This window comes from Anabrus simplex, chromosome 1, assembly GCF_040414725.1.
Source record: "Anabrus simplex isolate iqAnaSimp1 chromosome 1, ASM4041472v1, whole genome shotgun sequence".
NCBI classification, from domain to species: Eukaryota; Metazoa; Arthropoda; class Insecta; order Orthoptera; family Tettigoniidae; genus Anabrus; species Anabrus simplex.
In genome coordinates, this window is record NC_090265.1 from 1,628,860,196 (window position 1) to 1,628,885,362 (window position 25,167).

General features: G+C 38.5%; 1 protein-coding gene across 2 annotated transcripts in view; it reads right to left on the bottom strand.

Moving 5' to 3' along the window:
* The window catches only part of Lon (Lon protease), a 456,188-nt gene that overhangs the window by 278,453 nt on the left and 152,568 nt on the right, over positions 1-25,167 (bottom strand). The window contains exon 4 of one of the 2 annotated variants that reach the window (XM_067138307.2): positions 21,549-21,868. In XM_067138307.2, the coding sequence (XP_066994408.2) occupies positions 21,549-21,868 (320 nt within the window). Of the gene's footprint in view, positions 1-21,548; positions 21,923-25,167 lie in introns of both variants that reach the window. The other variant, XM_067138306.2, reaches the window with a different exon arrangement.

Consider the following 25,167-nt stretch of genomic DNA (forward strand, 5'->3'; position numbering starts at 1 on the left):
CTGAGATGACACAATTAACACATCCAAATGACATTGTATTTATATACCATATATATATTCGTTGACGAATGAATGCCTATGATGATGGGATAGAAATCATATGGCCGTACCTCACAGAAAAGAACCTATCCTCTCTAGAAAGAGTAAAAGCTCTATACATAAAAAGAGCAATCGGAGTATCCAAGACAACAAGATCAAGCCTCATCGACCTCCTAGCGCGAGAATCCTTCCTCATCGAAGACTTTCGAACACTTCTGACCCTACCCAACACCAGAGCATCAGAAAATCTCCTAGCAACACTCAACAAAAAAAGAAGACATTCCTTCAGAATTTTTTGGAACTGGGGCCATGATAGACCGGACATGGACAACATCCAACTTTGAGATGAGGCACGTGTTCACAAGACTGGCAGTACATGGTTTCCACCATCTAATTTGTACCAACACCTTATACCATGAACCAACAGAGACATGCAAGTGCAAACTATGCAGTTAATGTGTGAACGTTACCACGTAGAACTCTGCATCAAAAGAACAAAAACAATTAAAGAATATGCAATCAAAGGCGCAAGTGCGCGAGTACAGTGTAAATAAATATATTTTTTCTCTCTTTCTGTATGGCTATTTGGCTGCAATAAATATATTATTATATGATAATTGCTTCTGTTAAAATTAAATTGAAAACCTCTAGTGAGTCACAGACTGAGGAAAGATGCAAAGTTGACACTTAAAAGCTGAAGCAGGAGGATGAAAGATTAAAGTATAATGTGGAAATTACTAACAGATTTGATATTCTGGGAGAAGATACTATAGAAGACATTGATAAAACAAATGACAAAGTTTGTGCACGAATGTGGAATAACGCAAAACAAATCATGACAACAGCAGCAATGAAAGTGATACCAAAAGGTGTCAGTAAGAAAAAGAAATGGTACGATGAGGCATGTCAAGATGCAGATAATGAAGTGGCAATATGGCGTAATAAGTGGCTGCAGTCTAATAAGAATAAAGATGTTAAGGAACTATACACAGAAAAACAGAAAGAATGTAGTAAATTAATTCATAGAAAGAAAAAAGTCTACCTGAGACAACAAATAGAATCAATCGAAGATGACTACAGAAACAGGAATATCTGCAAGATGAATGGAACTGTCAACACAATTAAAGAGACGATTTCAACCAAGATCGAGTATTATGAGAGATAAGTCTGGAGATTTAACTGCTGATCAGGATAAATTATTAAATTACTGTAAGCAAAACCTTATTTACTTGTGTATTAGACCCCTTCACGTATTAGACCCCCGTGGCTTTTCGAGATGAAGAAAATGAAAAAAATAAATCTCGCCTATAAGACCCCCCAACTTAATTTGTCAGAGAATGACGACGATTCCGCTTCGAAGCGGGTACAAGTCTTATTGCAGCTCCGATGACATCGCACACATTTGTGAATAGTTTCATCCGTATGACATACGGAATGAAAACTCGTCGAATCCATGCGGTACACCTGTGTTTCGCATTTAAGAAATGTCCGTCTCTGTAGCGTAGGTCTACTGCAGCTCTGATGACATCGCACTAATAGATGAAGTGGCCTAGCTTTGTGTCCAAGCCGCGCATTGCAAGCATGTATCAATCCAGCTATATGTCTGTGTTTTGCAGTTAATATTGTCCGCCAGCGTAATGGATAGCACAATTAGTTGCTGTTTTCAGGAGTCTGACCTCGATTCCCAGTACCGTACTGCCAGAGATTTACGAATGGCAGGAAGGTTGATATGCGGAAAAAGTGGTACATGTAACTCCCCTCCACTGGGAGGGTGTCTAAAAAGAGCTGTACCACCTTGGGATGAGGAAATGAGTTTACTTTAGTTGAGAAATATTCACGGCTGTTGCTATTTATACAGCAGGCGAGATCATTAACAAAGTGGTCGTTTAATATCTCGTAACTCGGGCCAATATTTGAAGAGAAGTAAGTTTAAAACATGATAAAAGCTATCCAATGAAAACGACTGTTTACTCGCCAACGTACCTTACAAATAATAATAATAATAATAATTTTATGTCCCCTCGTACTGTAAACGATTTTCGGAGACGCCAAACAAAACATACTAGGGTATGCGTTAATAGAAAAAGAGACAACGAACGTACGAAATTAAACATTATGATAATAAAACACATTACCGCCACACCTGTAAATATCCATAGCCTAAATGCGGTATATTTTCCTGTTATTTATTTTTATTTTTTCCGTAGAACTTTTGGCACTATCGTCTGTGGCATTATCAGGGCGATAATATACCTAACGTAAACAATATGGTCTATCTCATGGACAGCTGTTTATGCAAATCCTGATGTGATAAATGTAGAGAACAAGCATGAAATGTACTTAAAAATAAGGGTCTGTGTTTCTACAGCTGCAGTTATCAAAATAATGTTTCCAGTTACTATGTATTACATTTGGAAGTACAACTCGTAACATACGTTAGTTATCAGCTGATGGTTTGGCATGCCTTCTACAGCAATTCTTTATTTGGAAGGAGTGGCTTCTGCTACATATACACCAATAGGGAATATCAGACCATCTGGGAATAGATTTACACTGTATAGACTCTATAGTCGGGAACAAAATTATTTTTAAAAGGTTCAAAAAGGTGGGACCTCGTATGCTCTTGATTGCAGTGCATGGCTCAAGGAGAACCACAGAACATCAATATATAACAGAAGTGCACAGTCCATGTTAGAGCTTGGAAACAAAGATGACCGCAGCGCTCCTAGTGGTCTGGATGCTAAGTGATAGCACGGCCGAATGGATCCCTTGCTTCGCTAACGAGAGCGACGCATCAAGTTGGCCGTGGTGATAGGTATGAGAATCTTAGCTTGCAAAGTACCTCCTGGCATGAGAACTTTCGTTTTGTTATGTAGGATATCCGCCTCCCCACACGTTTCTCAATATCTTAACATGTTGAATAACATGGAATAGTCTACATTTTTTCTTTCGTAATGAATATGGCATGACTGAGCAATATGTTTTACTACTGATTCATAAATTACTTTGTATTTTCAGACTTTCGTATACATAATGAAACGAAATTCAATATGTTAAAATACTGAGAAACGTATGGGGACTCAGGATATTCTAAATAACAAAACAAAAATTTTCATGCCAGGAAGTATTCTGCAAACTAAGATTCTCATACCCATCACCGCGGCCAGCTCACTAAATTCGGAAACCTTCAAGCTGAAAAATAAATTTTGTCATTGGGAACAGGACCACAACGTCGCATACAATGACATTGTGTGTTCAGTTTGGAATGAGGAGCTTTGAGTGGTTTGTATTCTGTGGGAGAAACACTTTCATAACCTTATCAACCAATAAAAACAAAATCATGATGACATTTCAAGTTTATTGAATTGCAACTTCATTAATACATTGAAAACACTACAAACATTTTAAATGACAACAGGAAAAGCAGATGAAACTGATATTTCCTTCAGAGAAAGGATAGGTACATGAAAGAAGACAATCAGTCAATCAATCAATCAATCAATCAATCATCAGCGATCTGCGTTTAGAGTTGTCGCTGCGGTGGTAGTTTCATTACAATGTTCACAAACAATCTTTACCTCCATACAAGTCTTCAAATTGCCTAGGCCTTCATCAGTTAATGAAGACTACAGTACCATTGTTTCAGCAAAAGTACAAGCATCAATAAAATACATATATCTTCATTATAGACGGTTATGCCCTTCACCGTTCACCCTACAATCTTCTGTGAATTAACTATGTCTCTTCAGAGCCCTCTTTTCGCAATTAGCTCTGTGGTTTTGTTTAGTTCTACACCTCTGACTTTTAAGTGTTGGTGGTGGTGATTATTGATTTGAGAAGAAGTAGGCCAACACGTAATCAACTGTCCTCTAAATAACACTAATCAGAGAGAAAAAATGGAAAGGATCCGACACTTCGAAAAGTGAAGATATCGGCCAAAGGAAGACAAGGGCCATGAAAATGAAAGACTCCCTACGATTCGCAACCTAGTACAGTCAGGGTCGAAAAGAACAAAAGCTGACCAAGGGAGGTCTGATAAAATAGATGAAAGCGAGGAGCCTGACAAGTAATTGGACGAAATGCCAGAACTCAGCTAAGGGCCCCGTGGTCACCAACTCACGCTCCCAAGTTTGGAGCCACTAGGGCCACTTTTAGTAGCCTCTTACGACAGGCAGGAGATACTGTGGGTGTTATTCTATCCCTCCCCCCCCCCCCCCCCCCCAAAGGTGAAACTGACCTTAAAATCCCTGAGAACTCTGTCTAATCATTGCCCTGGTCTCACTCTACCTCTCTTACCCTCCATAACCAAGTCCATTATTCTCCTAGAAATCATCTTCATCCATTAGTTCCTCCTGTGGGTGGGGGCAATAGATCAACACCCACAAATCCCCTGTCTGTCATAAGAGGCGACTGAAAGGGGCCCTGGAATTGGGAGCGTGGGTTGGCGACCACAAGACCCTTAGCTGAGTCCTAGCATTTCTTCCACTTACTTGTGCCAGGCTCCTCACAGTCTATCCTATCCAACTTCCCTTGGTCAACTCTTGTTGTTTTCTAACTCTGATGGTATTACATATGGAGGTTTAGGGAGTATTTCATTTTCCTGCCCCTTGTGGCCCTTTCCTTTCTTTGACAGGTTCCTTCATTTTTTGAAGTGTCAGATCCCATGACTCTCACGACCACTTCCTAGGCTACTCAACCTTTGCCCATGGTTCACGAACTAGGATGTGACTACAGAAACCCGCACCATGAACCTATACAGTATAATACAGACAATATTTACAACCACACAAGTCTTAAAACTAAATTACCTAGGCCAACATATGGCATAGCAAACCCAATCGACCAATGAAGGAAATATATTGGTGGCAGCAAATAGGACAAGCAATCAGACAGTCTATACAACTGCACAAGTCTTAAAACTACCTAAGCCTGCGTACAGCTAATCTGATAATATATTCTAGCAAAATTAACACTGTTTACAAACACAATTGTTACTGGAGTTTGAATTTTTTTAAACCTTTTTGTCATGTCCAGCTGAATACTTTCTCTCAACCAAATGTTTACACTCTTTTAAATGAGAAATGGAAGAGCTGCCTGCAAAATGACATTTTCAAGACATTGTTTCCTACAAAAGGAGTAGGCTGGCCTGGAGAATACACCTTTAAAGCTATCTTCTAATGCTTCTGTATTGTGACCATATTTGTCCAAAAATATATACAACGGGGTCATGAATATGAAGCAGAAAATCTTTCAGTTGTTCACTGGCATACTGCAAGTTAGCTGATGAACTGTTTTCTTTGAAATATGTAAATAAATGGCCTTCAGTCAAGTTAGGTGAATATAGATTTCCCTTGCACACATCACACTCATTATTTATACCTAAAACTTTCAAAATATATCCTTCTACATATGTCACAGTTTAATTGCCCTCTAAAAGTTCAGAGTGGGATTCACTGGTCTGACTTGAGGCAGTAATTTATACCTTCATGATCAACAGAGCCAGTGCCACTTATGTACTCTTGGATTGCCATCATCAGCACTTTTAAAAACTGATATAAATTACTAAGAGGAAAACAATTATCACTGTTACACTTACCCATAGTCTTGAAGGGCAAAGCCATATTATTTCCAATACAAGATTTTAAAGGTATAACAAACTGAAAACATGTAGGATTTGTGTTGGAAATGCCATGCTGTCATATGCAACATAATGCATTCTCTAAGGGCTCCTGATTGTGAGCTTTCATATTAAGATACCTGAATCCTACTTTCTTCTACCTATTCCACAAAACATAATAGATCTTACAGTAATCTGCCACCCATCAATGAAACTGAATGTGCATGTCTTATCTCTATCAGTTTTAAGGTCTCTTATTTTCCAGGTACCTATCTCTTTTAGAATAGTGTTCCAAAACACAATGTGTGGATAATTTCCTGAAAGGGCACATCTATACATCTTACTTTCATGGGCATTCTGGTTACAACTGTTCAAAGAATCCAGAAGGTTGTCACTTGCTTCTACAAATTCTGCTGTGTATATAGCTTCTGAGGCAACACTTTGAGTAGCTACATATGTTTCAATTACAGCTGCCACAGTATGGCTTAACTTTGCAGCAGCAACTTTAACTTTCATTCACATAGCTATCCTGGAAGTTGAAATGTTTTCTCGGTTTGGGCAAAGAGGACAAACTGGGCAAACATTCATTTATAGGAAGTGGAGTTAGGGATTGGAATAACTTACCAATTTCTATGAAATCATTTTGGAAAAGGCGAAGAAAACAACAGATAGGGAATCTGCCACCTGGGCGACTGCCCTAAATGCCGATCAGCATTGATTGATTTAAATCTTTTCTCTTGGTCTATATTGAATATTGAATGTATTTAAATTTTACCACCCTGTGATCATTAACCTGAATCTAATTTTCAATTAAGGCACTTCTGGTATTTTTCAGAATGGGAACATGATACATGACAACAATTGGTTCACTATTCACAAGAAAATGAAATGGACTGGGTCTATCTACATTACCTTGACAATGCTTTTTGATTTCTCGAGCCATGGTCACAAATTGTGCAAACAACTATCAACCCTTACTCATAACAAATTCAATCAGCTGTTGTAAGGCTACATTACATGCTGGTATTGAATTTGTGGTGAAATAATAAGCAATTACAATTTTCCAAGTTCTGTGAATACCTCTTAACATAAAAACTAATGCATGATTTGCTAGAGCAGGTGACCTTCCTAAAGGACCAAGATCTTCGTATCTACATATACCTTGTTTATTAGCCTCATAATATAACCCCCTTTTTAGTGACATTTCATCAAATAGGAGGGCACAGTATTTGTTAATATCAGACATTCTACAACCTCTACTTTCAGCACTTTAACTATGGATGGTTTCAGACCAGTGTCATAAGGTATTTGAGATGGAAAAGAGTTCAAAGGCCTGACAGAGGGAAGATTATAGAGTACCCAAATATCGACATAAGCGAGGCCCACATTTATAAATTGGAAGTGCCATAACTGTATCCTCATTCCACCACATACCAGATAGAGCTTTGTTAGCATTCTGTAACTGAGCACTGATAAATGATTTACTGACAAAAACTGATACTCACCTTCATCCATAACAGTTTTCTCCAATCTCAACCTCTTCAACATCACTTAATACTGAAAGATCTAGATTACAAATTCTGTTTGTGAAATTACTGAAATTTCATTTAGGCCTACATTTCTATTTTATGCCATGCTATTACTTGACACAGGCATGTCCAAGTTACAGGGATTATAGGGGATAGTTTCCAGATGTTTAATATGAAGATAAAGTTGGAATTCAAGAGGACAGATTAGGGCAAATATTAATTTATAGCACAAGGAGTAAAGGATTGGAATAAATTGTCAAGGGAAATGTTCAATAAATTTCCAAGTTTTTCAAAATATTAAAGAAAAAGTTAGGTAAACCATTTATAGGTAATCTACAACCAGGGCAACCATCCTAAATGCAGATCATTGATTGATTGATTGAATGAACAACATTATAATTTAATTGATGCCTAGTGTGCCGGTAGTTAATAAGGTCCTTCTCAAGAAAATGAACTTCACAACATACAAACTAGAACAATTTACACCATCACTCACACGACACACATGCTTCCACTGCTTCAGAGAATCCTTGTTTATAAAAATGCTTATTTTTGATGTTGAGATTGCCAGTCATATCGACATAATAGCCACTTGTACATGCTGAAAACTTGCAGGAGTACTTTAACCTCAACGTGTTACCTCTCTGAAATAAAGAACATGACATTTATAAATAAAGTTTCAATACCGAAAACAAAGGAATGAAAAAGTATAATTTAATACACTATTTGCAATTATATATTCCATAACTTACCTTCACTGTACTTAGCATCATCGGGCAGAAAATAACAATGTTTATGTTCTGATTACATGTAGCCTACAATGAAATTGCAAAACTACAGAACTCAAACATACAGCAACACTTGGACATTAAACGTACCGTATCTAAAAACTTTAACCGGTTCCTTCTTCGTTGCAACTTCTTCTCATAACCATACAGAATTAAACAGTATTAAATAGTACAGAACTGAATCGCCATTTTCCATTTTACGAGCATAGGCCACGAGGCAAGCCAGCCAATCAAGACGCGACTCTACACCCTGCCAATATAAATGGTCCGTTATTGGACATTATAAATTTTCCAGCTAGCTCATTCTTGGTTGCCAGCGTTTCGCCCTCGTGTGCTAGGGTGGGCTCATCAGTTGGTACCTAGCACACCTACCAATACGCTGGCTAGTGCATACCGTGGAGGCCACTGCGTAGGCTAACTGGAGCCACCGGCAGTGCCAATGCACTAAGAGACTTTGTCTCATCACGAAAAATTGATGCCTGCTTGGCCATCAGATGATATAGATGTTAATTCCCATAGGGAATCTGAAATATTTGTCCTGAATGAGCAAAATGTCCAATAACGGACCATTTATATTGGTATTATAAATTTGCTCATTCAGGACAAATATTTCAGATTCCCTATGGGAATCAACATCTATATCATCTGATGGCCAAGCAGGCATCAATTTTTCGTGATGAGACAAAGTCTCTTAGTGCATTGGCACTGCCGGTGGCTCCAGTTAGCCTACGCAGTGGCCTCCACGGTATGCACTAGCCAGCGTATTGGTAGGTGTGCTAGGTACCAACTGATGAGCCCACCCTAGCACACGAGGGCGAAACGCTGGCAACCAAGAATGAGCTAGCTGGAAAATTTATAATGTCCAATAACGGACCATTTATATTGGTATTATAAATTTGCTCATTCAGGACAAATATTTCAGATTCCCTATGGGAATCAACATCTATATCATCTACACCCTGCAGCGCTTCCAAGTGGTATGGACCTGAAATACGGCCTGTTGTACTTTTGTCGTATCTCACCTTCACCCCCATGAAGAGAACGAAGCATGGCTGACACAACTGGCGAGAGATAGCAGTGAAGATTATATCACTTAGAATGCCGACACGCCGGTAGCAAGACAGGGAAGTTGGCGGCGCAAGGCGATAATTCGAATGAAAGCAGTGATCAGGTTTACTATGAGCTAGGCCTACTGCTGAACTGACAGAGACAAATGACTGGCCATTAAGTTCTTTTGTATCAATATTTAATTATATGATAACACGATACCCTTATCCCTTTCTTCTACGGGATCGAGTATGAAGTGAGACAAATCTTCGTAGCGAGTTTTTACAGCCGTATGCCCTTCCGGACGTCAGCCTCACCAGAGGAATTAATGAGATGTAACAAATGACATGATATGAGTATCTAAAATGGACTTTATATGTACCGTAGGCCTAACAGTCGTGTTCACCATTTATCGTCTTTTTGCGTTTAGAAATACTGCCTTCTGACGAAAATAGCCAGTATAACATAAATACATTTTAAGTTTGTTAAATAATAGAATGTAAAGAATGTTTACACGTACAATTTTAGCTCCTTATAACCTAGAAATCATGTGTTCGCTGCATAAAATTTTGAGGTTATCGCATATTGACCCCCCTTTACTATTTTTGGCTGTAAAAGTGGGGGGAAAAAGGGGTCTAATACTCTAGTAAATACGGTACTTCGATTCCTTGCTGAATTGTACTGACCCAGAAACCTGTGTTGGTAAACCATCTCGTTCCTCATCAGAAGAACAAATACCAGAGCCATCATATCAAGAGGTATTACAAAGTATTATACGTTTAAAGAACAACAGGTAGTGACAACATTCCCGCTGAGCTTATTAAATATGATGGAGAAAGTTACATAAGTACTGTACCGGGAAATGATTGTGGGGTTTGAGCATGGGAAGGATCTCAGGTAGTGTTCGGTGTTTTTTTGGAGCAGGTACAGAGACGGATAGTATCGCAGGGCGAATAATAGATGGAAATTCTTTTTGTAAAATTTATTAACAATATCCACAGATATATCACCCTGCAATCTGAATGGAGAACTCAAATTTGTAGTTAATATTTGCCAAAAATGTAAAATCAAAGATTTATGTTATGATCTTCTTGAAGTCTGTTTGCTTGAGAACATCAAGAATAATTATCATTTTTCCACAGAACATGAATAACCTACAGTCTTTCTAATTTGAATGTAAACACAAAATATCAATTTGCACCTGGGATCAGTTCATTATTTATGGTGCTGACCTACACTCCTAAATTTTAAACACACACTTGTCATGGAAAAATTAAATAAAATATGTAATCTCTTGCTGAATGTCTTTCAGTTCATTTGAATTGAAAAAAATGGAATTAATAAAGCACTTGAAAATGAATTTATAGCAAAATATGAACTTCTTTTAAATGACGATAAAATTATGAATTGATATCCACACGAAGCACTTGTAATAGCACTGTACTGGACTAAGTGCTTTGTAAAAAGTCAGTCAGTTGTGATTACTCACTCAAGATCTGCTTACAAGTGTTGGGGTTGGTGACTTGGTGTCTGGAACATTCCGCGGAGTGTGGGCGAAGACTCTAACTCAGCACCGGCGATGTTCAGTGAAGATAACACGTCAATCTCCCTCGTCGACGTCCCTCTATGGGTACCATAACTGAAGAAACCATGTAAATCCCTCGTTGGAAGCGACGTTTGATGTAGCAGGGTCTCGTAGCACTTTTGCCAAGGTTTCCGTTGTTCTTGGTGGAAATATCGGAGCACGGAAAGTTCAATTGGCACTATTGAATTCACAAATATCACGGATATTAATACGACACACCGTCGTAATGCACAGTTCTATTCTTACACTGATTTTATGATGTTGAATTAACATTCACAGTCCATGCTGCAGAAAACACAGTTCTTATATACACAGTCCATGGGATTGAGAATTAACACAGTTCATAATCGTCACTAATTATGTCTGAAATACGATTGTAAAGTAGTGAACACAGTCCATAAACATTTGAAAATGTGATTTGTAACAGTTTCTATCACAGTCTCTGAACAAATATTATTCACAAAATTAAGGCGATTTTATGGTTGTATTTGCACCACACTAATCTGTTCTACTTAATATTATTGAAAAAGGTCCTTAATGTTCACCGAGTTTCTCACAGTGGTGATTGAAAGATCGAGAAAGTGCACAAGGAAAATAGTTAAGTTTTGCCCTGTTATGGGACGAATGTCGAGTAAATAAAGTTACACACAGTTTACTGATATATCGTCGTAAGAGAAATATGTCCGGCTGGTTGAAGTGGTTTTAAATTATAATTTCAGTTGACCACACATAATGATGTAGGATATCATCACAGTTTTAGAAATATGTGAAATTAGTAAAGTTCACGATGTCGTGTACTAGCCCGTAAAATATTGGACACTTCAATTCTCACTTCAAATTATAGCTTTACTCTGTTAATAAATTCACAAGTATTGTATTACGATAATTCACCTTAAGAAACGTCTAGAATCTTACCGTTGTCACGGCGTGGCGGAAACTTCACGTACGGTACGACGTTCTTTCACTATTTCAACAGCGCTCGATTACGGCCACGATTATGTTCTCGCGAATCGCGACAGAACATACTTTCTGCACACACTGTGCACACACGACTCTGTACACGGGACTGGTTATGGCCTTGGCCCAGTGGCCTATATATACAGGTCTGGCGAGCAGCGCTCGAAATCAGGTGATGAAGGGGCGAGTATTCTTCCCAAATTTTAAATTATCATATTTTGGAAACCACTGGATGGATTGATTTCAAATTTGCAGGGTTTTACTTCCAGAATATTAGCTACAATTCAGCATTGGTCTCGTGTTAATCAGTCCAGGCATTAAAAAGTTCATAAAAATAACCGAGAAACTTCTGTAGAGGAAGTAAACTACAGGTGGCGGTGACGTCACTTGACCTTGCTTGACATGCGTTCTCCCTCGTAGAGTGCAGTAGGTACGAGAACATTCTCTCACACAGCTGTTAATGCATCGGAACAGAATTGTATGCTAAAAAAATATAAATTTATATATGTGCCCGGGCCTATGCCTTCCTGGTACAGTACATACGGTATATAAGATCATTCTAAGGATATGGAACGACGAAATTATTCCAAAAAAATGGTAGGAATCACTTACTGTCCCAATTCGTAAAGGAGGTATAAGGAAGAACTTCAAAATTACTGTGGTATATCTCTTATAAACACGGCCTACAAAATTCTGTCTTTTATTCTTTTATAGCGTTTAAGACCATTTACTGAAAATGTTATTGGCGACTATCAGAACGGTTTTCGTAGTAACAGATCCACTACAGACAACATATTTGCAATTAAGACTATTAAGGATAAAGTGTGGGAACACAAGGAGTTGGTTCATTCTCTCTTTATGGTTTGCCTCCGCAGCGTAACGGTTAGTGGTATTAGCTGCCATCCTCGGGGGCCCGGGTTCGATTCCCGGTACTGCCAGAAATTTAAGAATGGCAGGAGGACTGGTATGTGGTTGAAATGGTACATGGAGCTCACCTCCATTGGGTGTGTGCCTGAAAAGAACTGCAGAACCTCGGGATGAGGACACAAGTTTTTTTTCTCTCTTTATAGATTTCAAGGCATATGATTCAATCCATACAGAACGGCTGTGAAATATCATGATGGAGTTCAGCTTTCCCATTAAATTAATTAACAAGTGCAAACTGTGGTAATGTTAGCTGTGTTTTGCTCATGGGTCGAAAATAGAGTTCCTTCCAGAATAAAACTGGACTGAGACAAGGGAATGCACTATCTCTTCCTCTATTGAACATTGCACTGGAGAAGATTATCAGGAAATTAGCTCTTACACCTGCTGGCATCATATTTGGGAGACAACCAAGTCCATGCTTATGTGGATGATATTGTTCCTATTGGCTGCAATGAATTAGAATTGGGCAGTTATTTGTGAAACTAGAGGAAATGGCAGCAAAAATTGGCTTACAAGTACATGATAAAAAGACACATTACATGGTTATACACAGACCGAATCAAGAGGAAGTTGACAATTTGCCTTTGAAGACTGGGAAATATATACGTAAAAGAGTAGAGGAGTTTAAATTCCTAGGTGTATTAATCGATGAGCAAAACCAAAGGCAACAGGAACACCAAGCTAGAATTTAAAATGCAAATAAGGCATTTTACTCTATGAGCCTACTTTAGACACTCTAGTTTTTAACAAGGAATGCAAACATGATTATCTACAATACAATCATTCGACCAGTACTTCTGTATGGTTCCGAGACATGGAGAATAATCAAGAAAGAGCAGCGGCACTTGTGAGTCTTTGAGAATAAAGTTTATAGAAAAAATATCTGGGCCATTGTTCAATCCTATCTCCCAAAGCTGGCAGAAAAGATCTAATTATGAGATTTACACCCTCTCTCAACATCACACTACAATGGGTGTGATCGAATTGAACAGACTCCACTGGGATGGACATGTACTGAGGATGCAGGATAACAGAGTACCAGTAGATCTCTACAAAGGATCTCTTATGGGAAAAGACCTTCACGAAGACCCCGAAGCACCTGGAAGAAGGAGATCAACAAAGTATGCCAGACCCTCCAAATTGATAACTGGGAAGAACGGGCTCAAGATCAAAAAAGGATGGAAGAGGATTGTGAGAACTACACGTCCCTCAGAAGCCTACTGAGTGAGTGAGTGAGTGAGTGAGTTCAGATTTTGACTGGGTTCATGACACATTTATTGCACATTAAAAAATCTTCCTACTGGACGTGCAGTTAGAGGTGTGCAGCTGTGAGCTTGCATCCAGGAGATAGTGGGTTCGAACCCCACTGTCGGCAGCCATGAAGATGGTTTTCCATGGTTTCCAATTTTCACACCAGGCAAATTAAGGCTGAACCTTAATTAAGGCCATGGCCACTTCCTTCGCGGTCCTAGCTCTGTTCTATCCCATTGTCGCCATAAGAACTCTCTGTGTCGACACAACGTAAAGCAATGTGTAAAAATAATAATAATAATAAAAAATTAATTCTTCCAAAAACAAAAGAAATTAGCTAAATTAAGAGGAACTGAGCAATGAAACTGAAAATTCTCAAAGTGCCCTAGGAAACATTTTGGTAGACAATAAGGAGTGAGAAACTTTTATCTCCTATATGACTATTAATGTGCTCTTATTTTCAACTACATATTTCTGTGAAATGAACTTCTAGATGACTGAAATTAAAACATTAAAAAAAAAAAAGGGAAAAAACTGAAATCCATCAATGAAGAAATCAGCTTGCCCTGATAATTCTACCATGGATCAGCTGCTTGTGAGCATCTAAGCAAATTGAATCTTCACAATGAAGTTTATTAGTAACAGAAATTTGTATTTTCAATAGTGAATTCGTAAAATGTTAATAAATGTTAACAATAATGCTAATAAATTGGGTTTGACCCTGCAGACCGTGACAAACTCTTTCAGGATACACACCAAGCTAAAAGCAACAACAGCCACAAAAGCCTGTCTAACATGGCGCCCAAGGTGCCCTTTTATGGCGCCCTTCGCAATTAATTTCCAAATTAAATTTTACTTAATATTTGACAACAATACTTTTGCATTTCAATAAATATTCTTACTTCTCTCTTAAAAATACCATCCTCAAAGTCAGGAAATTTGTTATATCCGTACCTCCAAATACACAAAGAGCTTTGAGTAAGCCATAAATGTGATCTAGGCCTAACTGACTCGTGTCCGCAATTAGTGAAGAGATAGAAGAAAGGTTCAGAAAGAGAGCTATTCGACATGTAAGTAGTTGGGACAAAGGGAAATCCTCCACAAACCTCTTACTATGGGGGGGCTAGTGGCAGGTATAAGGCCCTCTCTACTCATGGAGCCAAATATAGCCGCATATTTATTCTGCCAAACAGAACCGCTTCCTTATGATTCACTTGATTGCAATGCCATAAACTACCTACCATGACAGAGTTTCACCAGGACGACAATGGGACACCCAATTTGCCCACAAAGTAACTTTAACCCCAACAAAGCTGTGCCGTAAACAATGAACAAACGATTTATGAAAGTCTTGCAATTGGAATGTTCCCAGTTCCTAGCTTTCAGGCGAACATTCAATATTACTTGTGAGCTTATGCAGGGCTTATGGAATACGTTTTGAGTGCCTTGTGTTGTGATAAGTTGTACATTCAACATGTTTCGTGTGCTGTTTTTTTTTTTTTCATTACTATTTGAACTTTAAATTATTCAGTTTATAATCAGTTATAATCAGTTATATTTCATTAAACAACTCTTCTTAACATGACTAACAGGCAAAGAAATTATAACTTTAACAGTGAATGGGAGGATCAGTATTGCTTTACTGAAAACAAAGGAAAGTCTGTGTGTTTATTGTGTAATGCTAGCGTGTCTGTTCCTAAAAGAAGTAATGTACAGCGACATTTTTTGACTAATCACAAAATATTTGACAGTGAATTTCCTGTTAATTCTGAACTAAGAAAAGTGAAAGACCTAAAATCTAAATTAGCAATGCAACAAGTGTGTTTAAGAAGCCAATTCAGCAAACGCGTAACGTGACAATAGCTTCTTACAAAATTTATTACATCCTAGCTAAAAGGAAAAAAAGCTTTCAGTGATGGGGAAGTAGTGAAAGAAGCTATGCCAAATGCCGCTGAATCTCTGTTGGAATCTCACAAAGATAAATCTGAATTGATATCTTCAATCAAAGGACTTCAGTTGTCTCACCAAACTGTTGCTAGGCGAGTTGAACAGATTTCTAATAATATGGAATTTCAATTACATCAGGATTTGAAATCGTGTGAACATTTTTAACTCCAGTTTGATAAAGTGCTGATATGTCTGACACTGCTGAGTTGTGTGTATTTGCTAGAATGGTTTTTAATGATTTTACAGTAAAGGAAGAATTTGTCAAGCTATTGCCACTTCATGAACGTACTAGGGGAGAAGACATATTTAATGCTTAGGTTAAATTCACCAAAGAGAGTAACTTATTACCACTGTCAAAGCTTGTCGCTATAACAACAGATGGGGCACCGTCTATGACTGGTAGAAATAATGAGAAGGAAGCGGCCGTGGCCTTAATTAAGGTACAGCCCCAGCATTTGCCTGGTGTGAAAATGGGAAACCACGGAAAACCATCTTCAGGGCTGCCGACGGTGGGGTTCGAACCTACTATCTTCTGAATACTGGATACTGGCCGCACTTAAGCAACTGCAGCTATCAAGCTCGGTATTATTATTATTATTATTATTATTATTATTATTATATAGTCATTGTAGTACCGATAACAGTAGTCGAATTAGTGGAATCGTACCTGGCGCCTGCATACCCTTAGTTATCATGTGAATATGCTCGCATAGAAACGAATGTTGGCCAGCCCTGCTCTATAGTGTGTCAAGGCTCGCTTGTTGAAGGTTAATCTAGGAGTGTCTGAACATACACTCTCCAGGCTGGTATACATGCTTGTCCAAGAGACCTTGACAGAAGATCTCAGAATGAAACAGTCTGCCCTACACACCCAAATCGAAAAAGGCAATAGACAAGAGAATAAAGAAAAGATAAGACATCTGGGAAGAATTTTATACAATAGAGGCAATGATGAACCAGACCTGGACAGACACAAACCAGGAGCTCTACCACTTTGTAACATCGCTGGTGATCCATGGATATCACCACACGCTATGCACAAATCCATCTTTCCACGAACCGGATGGCAACAGTGCGCGTATCTTATATAAATAAATACCATATCTTATTTTTATACAAATCGGAAAATATCGGTGATAAACGTCTGCACAAAATAAGTGACAATGAATATTTAGAGCTTAGAATTTGTAGAAATTATGTACACTTTATGGCCACTGTGGCTGAAATAAATTTGTATTATAAGTGAACGAGTCTATTTCTGAATATGAATAAGAAGCCCGAGTGGGTCAGAAATATTAGCATTCATAAATCATTATCGACCGTTATGCCTTTCAGTGTTCAGTCTGCAAGCCTCTGTCAATTTACTAAATGTCGCCACAATCCTCTATTTGCAACTAGGGCTGTGGCCTCATTTAGTTCTATACCTCTTGTCTTTAAATTGTTAGAAACTGAGTTTAACTATCATCGTCTTGGTCTTCCTCTACTTTTTTTACCCTCTATAACATAGTCCATTATTCTCCTAGGTAACCTATCCTCCTTTAGCCTCACATGACCCTACGACCAACTCTGATTTATGAATACAACTTCATCCATCGAGTTCATTCCTAACTAAGCCTTTGTCTCCTCATTTCAAGCACCCTCCTTCCATTGTTCCCACCTGTTTGTACCAGCAATCATTGATTTTTTTTAAACCATGTTGGTTCAATCATTCTTGTAAATTACATGTCTGTTACTTCTCACTTATGATTAAGATATCCTGAGTCCATCCAACTTTTGCTCCCGTAAAGCAAAGTTGGTTTGAAAACATACCGATAAAAAGATAGTTTCGTCTGGGAGCTGACTTCCTTCTTACAGAATACTGTTGTTCACAACTGCGAGGTCACTGCATTAGATTTGCTGCACCTTGATTCAATCTCACTGTATTACCATCCTGGGAGAACACACAACCCTAAATACTTGAAATTATCTACCTGTTCCAGCTTTGTAACACCAATCTGACATTCAATTCTATTGAATTTCTTACCTACTGACATCAATTTAGTCTTTGAAAGGCTAATTCTCATACCATACTCATTGCATCTATTTTCAAGTTGCAAGATATTAGAGTGAAGGCTTTCGGCACAATCTGCCTTAAAGACTAAATCGGTCAGCATACGCCAGACTGCTTACTACATTTCCAACTAACTGAATCCCTCCCTGCCACATTATACCTTTCAGCAGATGATCCATGTAAACTGCGAACAACAAAGGTGAATGATTATAGCCTTGTCGAACCCCTGTAAGTACCCTGAACCAAGAACTCATTCTGTCATCAATTCTCACTGCAGCCCAATTGTCAACATAAATGCTTTTGATAGATTTTAATAATCTACCCTTGATTCCATAGTCCCCCAGTATAGTGAACATATTTTCTCTCAGTACCCTGTCATAGGCTTTCTCTACATCTACGAAACAAACACAACTGTCTATTCCTCTCGTAGCAATTTTCAATTACCTGGCGCATACTGAAAATCTGATCCTGAGATCCCCTCTGTTGTCTGAAACCACACGGGTTTCCATCCAACTTCTTCTCAACCAGTGATCGCACCCTCCCTCCCAACATGCCAGTGAATACTTTGCCTTGTATACTATAAATGAGATACCTCTATAGTTGTTGCAATCCTCCCTCCCTAAGATTCGTTATTACTGTTCAGAAAGGTTTCCCTGCTGCTTGACCTATCCTTTCCAGGTTATTACCAAAATCTTCCCATGACTTCTTTTTGGATTCAACAACTATTTGTTTCGCTCTGTTTATTTCAGCTACGTACAAATTCCTGTCTGCCTCGGCCCTTGTTTGGAGCCATTTCTGATAAACCTTTTACGTTTACAAGCTGCTCTCATTTCATCATTCCACCAAGATGTTCGCTTTTTCCCCATCTTTACACACAGTTGTTTCTAGGCATTCCCTTGCTGTTTCTACTACTGCATCCCTGTATGCCACCCATTCTCTTTCAATATCCTGAACCTGCTTACTGTCTACTGTTCAAAACTTCTCACTAATCATATCCATGTACTTCTGTCTTAATTTCCTTGTCCTGGAGATTTTCTACCCTTATTCATTTGCAGAAAGATTTCACTTTCTCTACCCTAGGCCTAGAGATATTGTTCGTTCACTACAGATCAGATAGTGGTCCGTATCGTCAAAAAATCCCTGAAACCCCGTACATTCCTAACAGACTTCCTGAATTCGAAGTCTGTTAAGATATAGTCTATTATAGATCTCGTACACCTAGCCTCCCATGTGTAGCGGTGAATAGCCTTATGCTTGAATGTATTTGTAACTACTAAACCCATACCAGCACAGAAGTCCAGCAGACGTTTCCCATTCCTATCAGCTTCCATATCTTCCCCACATTAACAAATCACACTTTCATATCCTTCAGTTCTATTCCCAACTCTTGCATTGAAATCGCCCTTTAGCACTATCCTATCCTTGCTGTTGACACTGACTCAATACTTCATAAAACTTGTCAATTTCATCCTCATCTGCAACCTCACATGATGAATACTCTGAGACAATTCTCGTCCTAATTCCTCCAGCCGCCAAATCTACTGACATCATTCGCTTGTTTACATGCCTAACAGTATTCCTGATGAGCAGCCCTACCCCCCATTCTCCTTCCCTTTTTAACACTCGTCAAGTACAATTTATAATATCTATCTCTTCCTCGTTATCTCCCCTTACCCAAATATCACTTACTCCTAGCACGTCCAGATGCATCCTCTTTGCTGACTCAACCAGTTCTACTTTCTTTCTTCCATAAGCCTCATTAATAATGACAGCTCCCCATAGAATTTCATTTTGTTCGCCAAGGCGTTTCCAAGGAGTCCCTCACCTCCCACGGGTCCGAGGCTTGCTTAAAATGTTCTGAGCTCTGTAAATTCATGAAGCAGGATGCTACCATACTTACAGATAGTCCAAGTGAGGATCTCTCCTCTAACAGGTTAGGGACCAAGGTGAATTGTCGAGCTGTCGCCGCCGGAGCACAAGGAAGACCTTGACTCAGAATATGTCTGAGATGCCCACTCCCATTCCATAGCAACTCGTATCCTGACTCTCAGGACCACTTACTAGGCCAATCAGCCTTTGCCCATGGTTCACCAACTAGGCTGTGACTACAGTAGCCAACACCGTGAACCATGGAATATTAGCAATGTCTGGTTAACTCCCCTGACTCAGGGACTAAGTATTTGTGTTTATCTCAATATACACCTCTTTGTACACTTACAGTACACCCAATAACGCAGAATTACCCCACAAAGGGCATCCATATGCAAAACAAGCTAAATCCAATGGTCAATAAAGTTCGCACCCTCAAACTCACCCGGGTGTGGGGAAAAAGGTAAATTAATAATAAAGTATATTAACCCGATGAGTACTACGCCCGCCTACAGACGGGCTGATGCGGCCAGTCCACCAGTGCTATGCCCGTCTATAGAAGGTGCGCAAGAATTTTAATTTTTTTTTTTTAGTTTCCCGGTTCACTTTCGAGTGCGAATTTGATCTCTGACATGCTCTGCCACCTGTTGGGAATTATGTAGAACTAACTGATCAGAGATTATATCTTCGGGAAGTAACTTACAGAGCTTTTTGTAGATGTCTGTGGAGTTCATCTGTGATGTAAACAAACATGGCGGAACAACAATTTATTAGCTCTTGCAGCGATGTTATTTCGGATCACAGAATCTTTCAGTTATTAACCACAGCAGAAAGTGATGATGGAGATAATCATTTTAAGGAATTGTTAAGCGATTTTGAAAGTGAGATTGATAGTGTGCCGAAAATATTGTATGTGAGAGAGAAACAGAGCCTCCTTCTAAATGAAAAAAGAAGAACACGCACGGTGAGTACAAAAGCTATTTTATCACTAATTTTGTGGCGGATGGATTACTTTTCTTCAGTTTCAGGTAACTGTTACAGGCTCTGAGGGCCAAGTAGTGTGTGATGACAACCCAAAAATCATTGATTTTTTAGAAACTTTTGTGCTAGTGGAGTTGGTGCAGATAGTTGAGCAAATTGGCACCACAAACAACCAGTAGTAAAACATTTAACTATCACCACATTCCAGGTTTGGAAAATATTTTAAAATATCAACTTATATACTTTTAAGAAGTTGCATGTATTAGTTACCTACAGATTTTAGGAAATATTATTATTTTGGGCTCTTTACTTTGTATAAAGTATGGGCACATAAGTAATTTTGTTTTCTCTCAAAATAATATTGAACATAAGTGTAGGATTTTCCATTTGCATTTAGAATTATAAACAACCAACATTTATAAACATTTTAAGCTAATCACCTCACTGATAAGTTAAAAATTGAGGCTTTTACAAATTTTTTACATACGAATGAAAAAACTCAGCACGGAGGTACCAAACAGTCAACCGGTAACTCAGCACTTAAAAGGTTAAGAGCCATATGTTTTTGAGGGTGTGATGATGAGTTATGAATGTTTTTAGTGTGGTACGAGTAGAAAAAGGTTGCAGAACGCTGAATTACAGGGACATATGCAAGACCTAAGATACCCTGTGAACACAAAACCTTCACAGAAATGCTTTGGTTAAGTCATTTTTCAATTCCATTTATCTCGTTTCCATGGTACATACCGCAACATGTAACTGAAGTTTTTCAGTCTGTAAACATTAATTCAGGATAAATAAAATTAGAGAACATCAGAAAAAGAAAACTTTTGGTGATTATAACTGATAAATATACCATTTAACCCTTAATTAAGTTGAATCTGAAAACAAATGGCTTCCACTACAACAAAGCACACAACATAACCACAAATAGTATTGAATGGTGGGACAAAATGCATACCTTTACTTCTTCAGTAGACTGAAACTTGTTATGTGAAACATTCTCAACCTCAACCATTACCACAGGATGTGGACCAGCTTCATCTACACTCTCGTCTGCTGCAGACAGAGGAGCCTCATTGGAGGTTTCATCATGTTTAATTTTTTCATCCTCACTTGCAACCTCTGTAGTCTCCTTCACATGATCTTTCTGCTTCTGTGTGCTCGCTACCTTCAGTAGTTCACCCTCCTTCTCAGCCTCCATCTCTTTGCCTGTCTCATCCTGCTTGCTTGTCTCACCATTCTTCTTCTTCCTACGTTTCCGTTTTCTCATTGCATTATCTTCAAGAGAGACAGTAATGGATGTGTTAAACAGTGGAAACTTCAGAGTCATTTCTGAAGCAGAAAGTAATAACAATATAGAAAAAAGTACTTGATAAAACTTTTAATACGAATACCTTAGGAAGTAAAAACAGAGTCAATCTTGCATGGTGAAAGGCCTAACCTATTTACATAGATCAAGAAATAAATGCCATAGTAGACAGTCATTAAATCTACCAATCAAAATATGAAATGCCACTCAATAAAGGAACAGAGATATTCATATCCTGGTACCATAATAGTTTTTAACCTTTATCGTACGAGTGGCCGTGCACGCGCGTCCCTTGGCGGAGGGATTGTTCAGAAGGTCCGAGCCCAAGCCGGCCGGAGTTATTTTTCCTAGCGACAGCATGAACTAAACCGTCATACTTATACTCTCATAGGAATTAGAAATTTTGAAAGAACAACTTCGAATAAGGACTGGATTATTCCATACAAAATGGAGAATGAGATGATAGTGAAGGATTTATAAAACACTAGGTACAATTTATTATAAATCCAATTAATCTCTTATTACACTACATTACTTTTGAATTTGTACACAATATTGCACATAAGAAAACCTTCGAAATGAGATGAAAACCTCCCTGAGTCAATCATTAAATATGGAGCAACAGTATTACAAGACATGGCAATTTATGTTCTACGGTCAGGCGATGTCAGTAACGGGACACTAATTTGTTAACACAATGACAGGAAACAGCCCACGCTGAGGTGAAGACTGTACAATGAAATAGCAAGTTATTTTGTTCTTATCGTTTCATATCACATCACACTTCTCGAAGCAGAAAAATCAACATTCAAACGAATGAATGATTTCGTAAAGAAGGTGAAAACATGGACCTTAAAACGTACTTTTCGTGTGGAACATTTTGAAACAAGGATACACGCAAAGTGCTACACCGCATTCATCACAATGGAAATTCGATCTTGATGTCTTTCCCTTCTCCAAGCACACTTGGTACTTGCGATATGATCCCTTGTTAAGCCAATGTTCAGAACTTTTCACTTCAAGGTGAGAGATTTTCAACACTGGTAACGGGTCTGCCAAGATTAGTGGATAGTAATTTTGGGTTCATGTCTTCAGCAGCTTGTATTAGATTCCTAATGAGCAGCTCACAAAACTCCTTTTGAGACAGCTCTCCTTCACACGACGTGTGAATGATGAAGGCGTTCAAAATAACTATGTTCAGTAGACGGAAAAATAGTTTCTTTGTCCACTTCCATGTTCAGCGGGAAATATCGTAACTATTGGCCATACGATCACTCTCGTCACAATAACCCATATGTGCAATGTAGCTCTCGATTATTACATCCGTGACCGGATGGTGGCGGGTTATGCATGTTAGTTGGCAAATACACTTCCCTCTTATCTCTCCAACTTACTGCGTACAGGTTTTCCTTCCCTTTGCTAATAATATCTCCCTTCTTCAGTTTCAAATCTTTAGATCCGAATTTTTTCGGCATGTCCTTCTGGTTATGTCGGACAGTGCCACAGCTGTTTATTTATTACCATGCAAATAATTGAAGACGGCAGGAGAGGAAAAGTAATTGTCCATGAACAATTTATGGCCTATACCCTCTACTTTCCTTGTTAGCTGCAGAACTGTTCCATGCGTAGAATTGATGTTCGCTGTGGCATTTTGCCGTTGTTTCCCAAGGTAGACCGTCATATCGTATGTGTAACCATTTCTGTCGCAGAGCTTGTACAGTTTTATACCAAACCGCTTGTGTTTTTTGGTATGTACTGCTTGAAGATCACTCTACCTTTGAATAGAACTATCATTTCATCAGCTGCCAGGTGTTCTGTTGGGTTGTAAACAGAAGAAAATTTGTCACTGAGGTAACTGAATAAGTTTCATACTTTCCATAGTCTATCATAACTGGGGTCAGTTTTGCCAGATGTGTTGTCATTATTTTTGAATTTCAAAACGTAGAACTCTAAGAATGTGGAGAAAGAGGTCATGCTTCACTGTCTTCAAATAGAAAGGAGTGTAATACTGCTCTTGGGTAGACCAGTAATCTTTCAGAGTCTGTCTTTGGAAGTGAACCATCTGTACAATTATGGCCAAGAAACAGTACAGTTCATGCATCTGAATTTCCGGCTGTTTATGACCTGCAACTAAAGTCTGAAATGCGTAACGGTTTGTCTCTCCAAGAAGTATTCCGAAAAGTTCATCGGTAAATATCAATTAAAATTTTTCTAGTGGAGGTGAATCTGAATTTAAATGTTCATTCCCTAAGAAATATAATCCAGAGGGAGGAACAGTAAAGACGTGCACATTTGCTTTGTCTCCGTGCAGTCTGTTTCTCCATTCTGAATCGCCCTCTTGACTTTCACTCTCACTTGCACGCACAACACTCTACCCTTCGTGAGGAGACCCAGATTCTTCTGATTCAGATATTACATCTTCAACGGAATCGGAGTCCATCAAAATTTCCCGCACTTCGTGCTAAGTAACAGAAGGTAACATTTCCGCACGTCTAGCCATGTTCAACGCTTATAAGGAACTAATTGCTTTATTTGCAGCGGGAAGAGCAGCCACCAAACTCTTGTGTGCATTATTGTGCACAGTGTAGTGACTCATATATTAGTAACAAATCGAGTAGATCATTTTCATAAGCCAGAATTCACCGCAAAATGCGAGGAAAATTACATGGTTGATATATCAACCGCTCATCCTTTTGGAGGAGTTTGGGTGTGGTTGAAATTGCAACCTCTTGTCCTTTTCGAGGTGTAATTCTCTGGTTGATATTTCGACCGCTCATCCGATAAAGGTTAAAGTTTCTAATGAATTTTGTTCAATTTTTTTCCTCAGTTACTTACCAAAGATCAATCTTTATTTCTCCACATTTTCACTGTTACTGTAACTCAAAATACTTCTAAGTAAAAAGAATAACAGTACATTAATAATTCTACAAAATTTTGAAATTTTGGGGATAATTTTTGAGAAAGTGTTCAAAAACATACAGTTGAGATTTTTTCCTGATTTTCTTTTGAGTTATAAAAAAGGTCAACTTCCTACTGATTTAAGTAGAGAAAATAATCATTATGTGCACCAAAATTTCTGCCAATTATTTCTTAATAAAAATTAACATAAAGTCACATTTACATTGATGTTTTCACATGCCATATTATTGATGTTGTTGTCTGAGACATCAGACCTTAGACTGGTTTGATGCAGCTCTCCATGCCACCCTATCATGTGCTAACCTTTTCATTTTTACGTGACTACTACATCCTATATCTTTTCTAATCT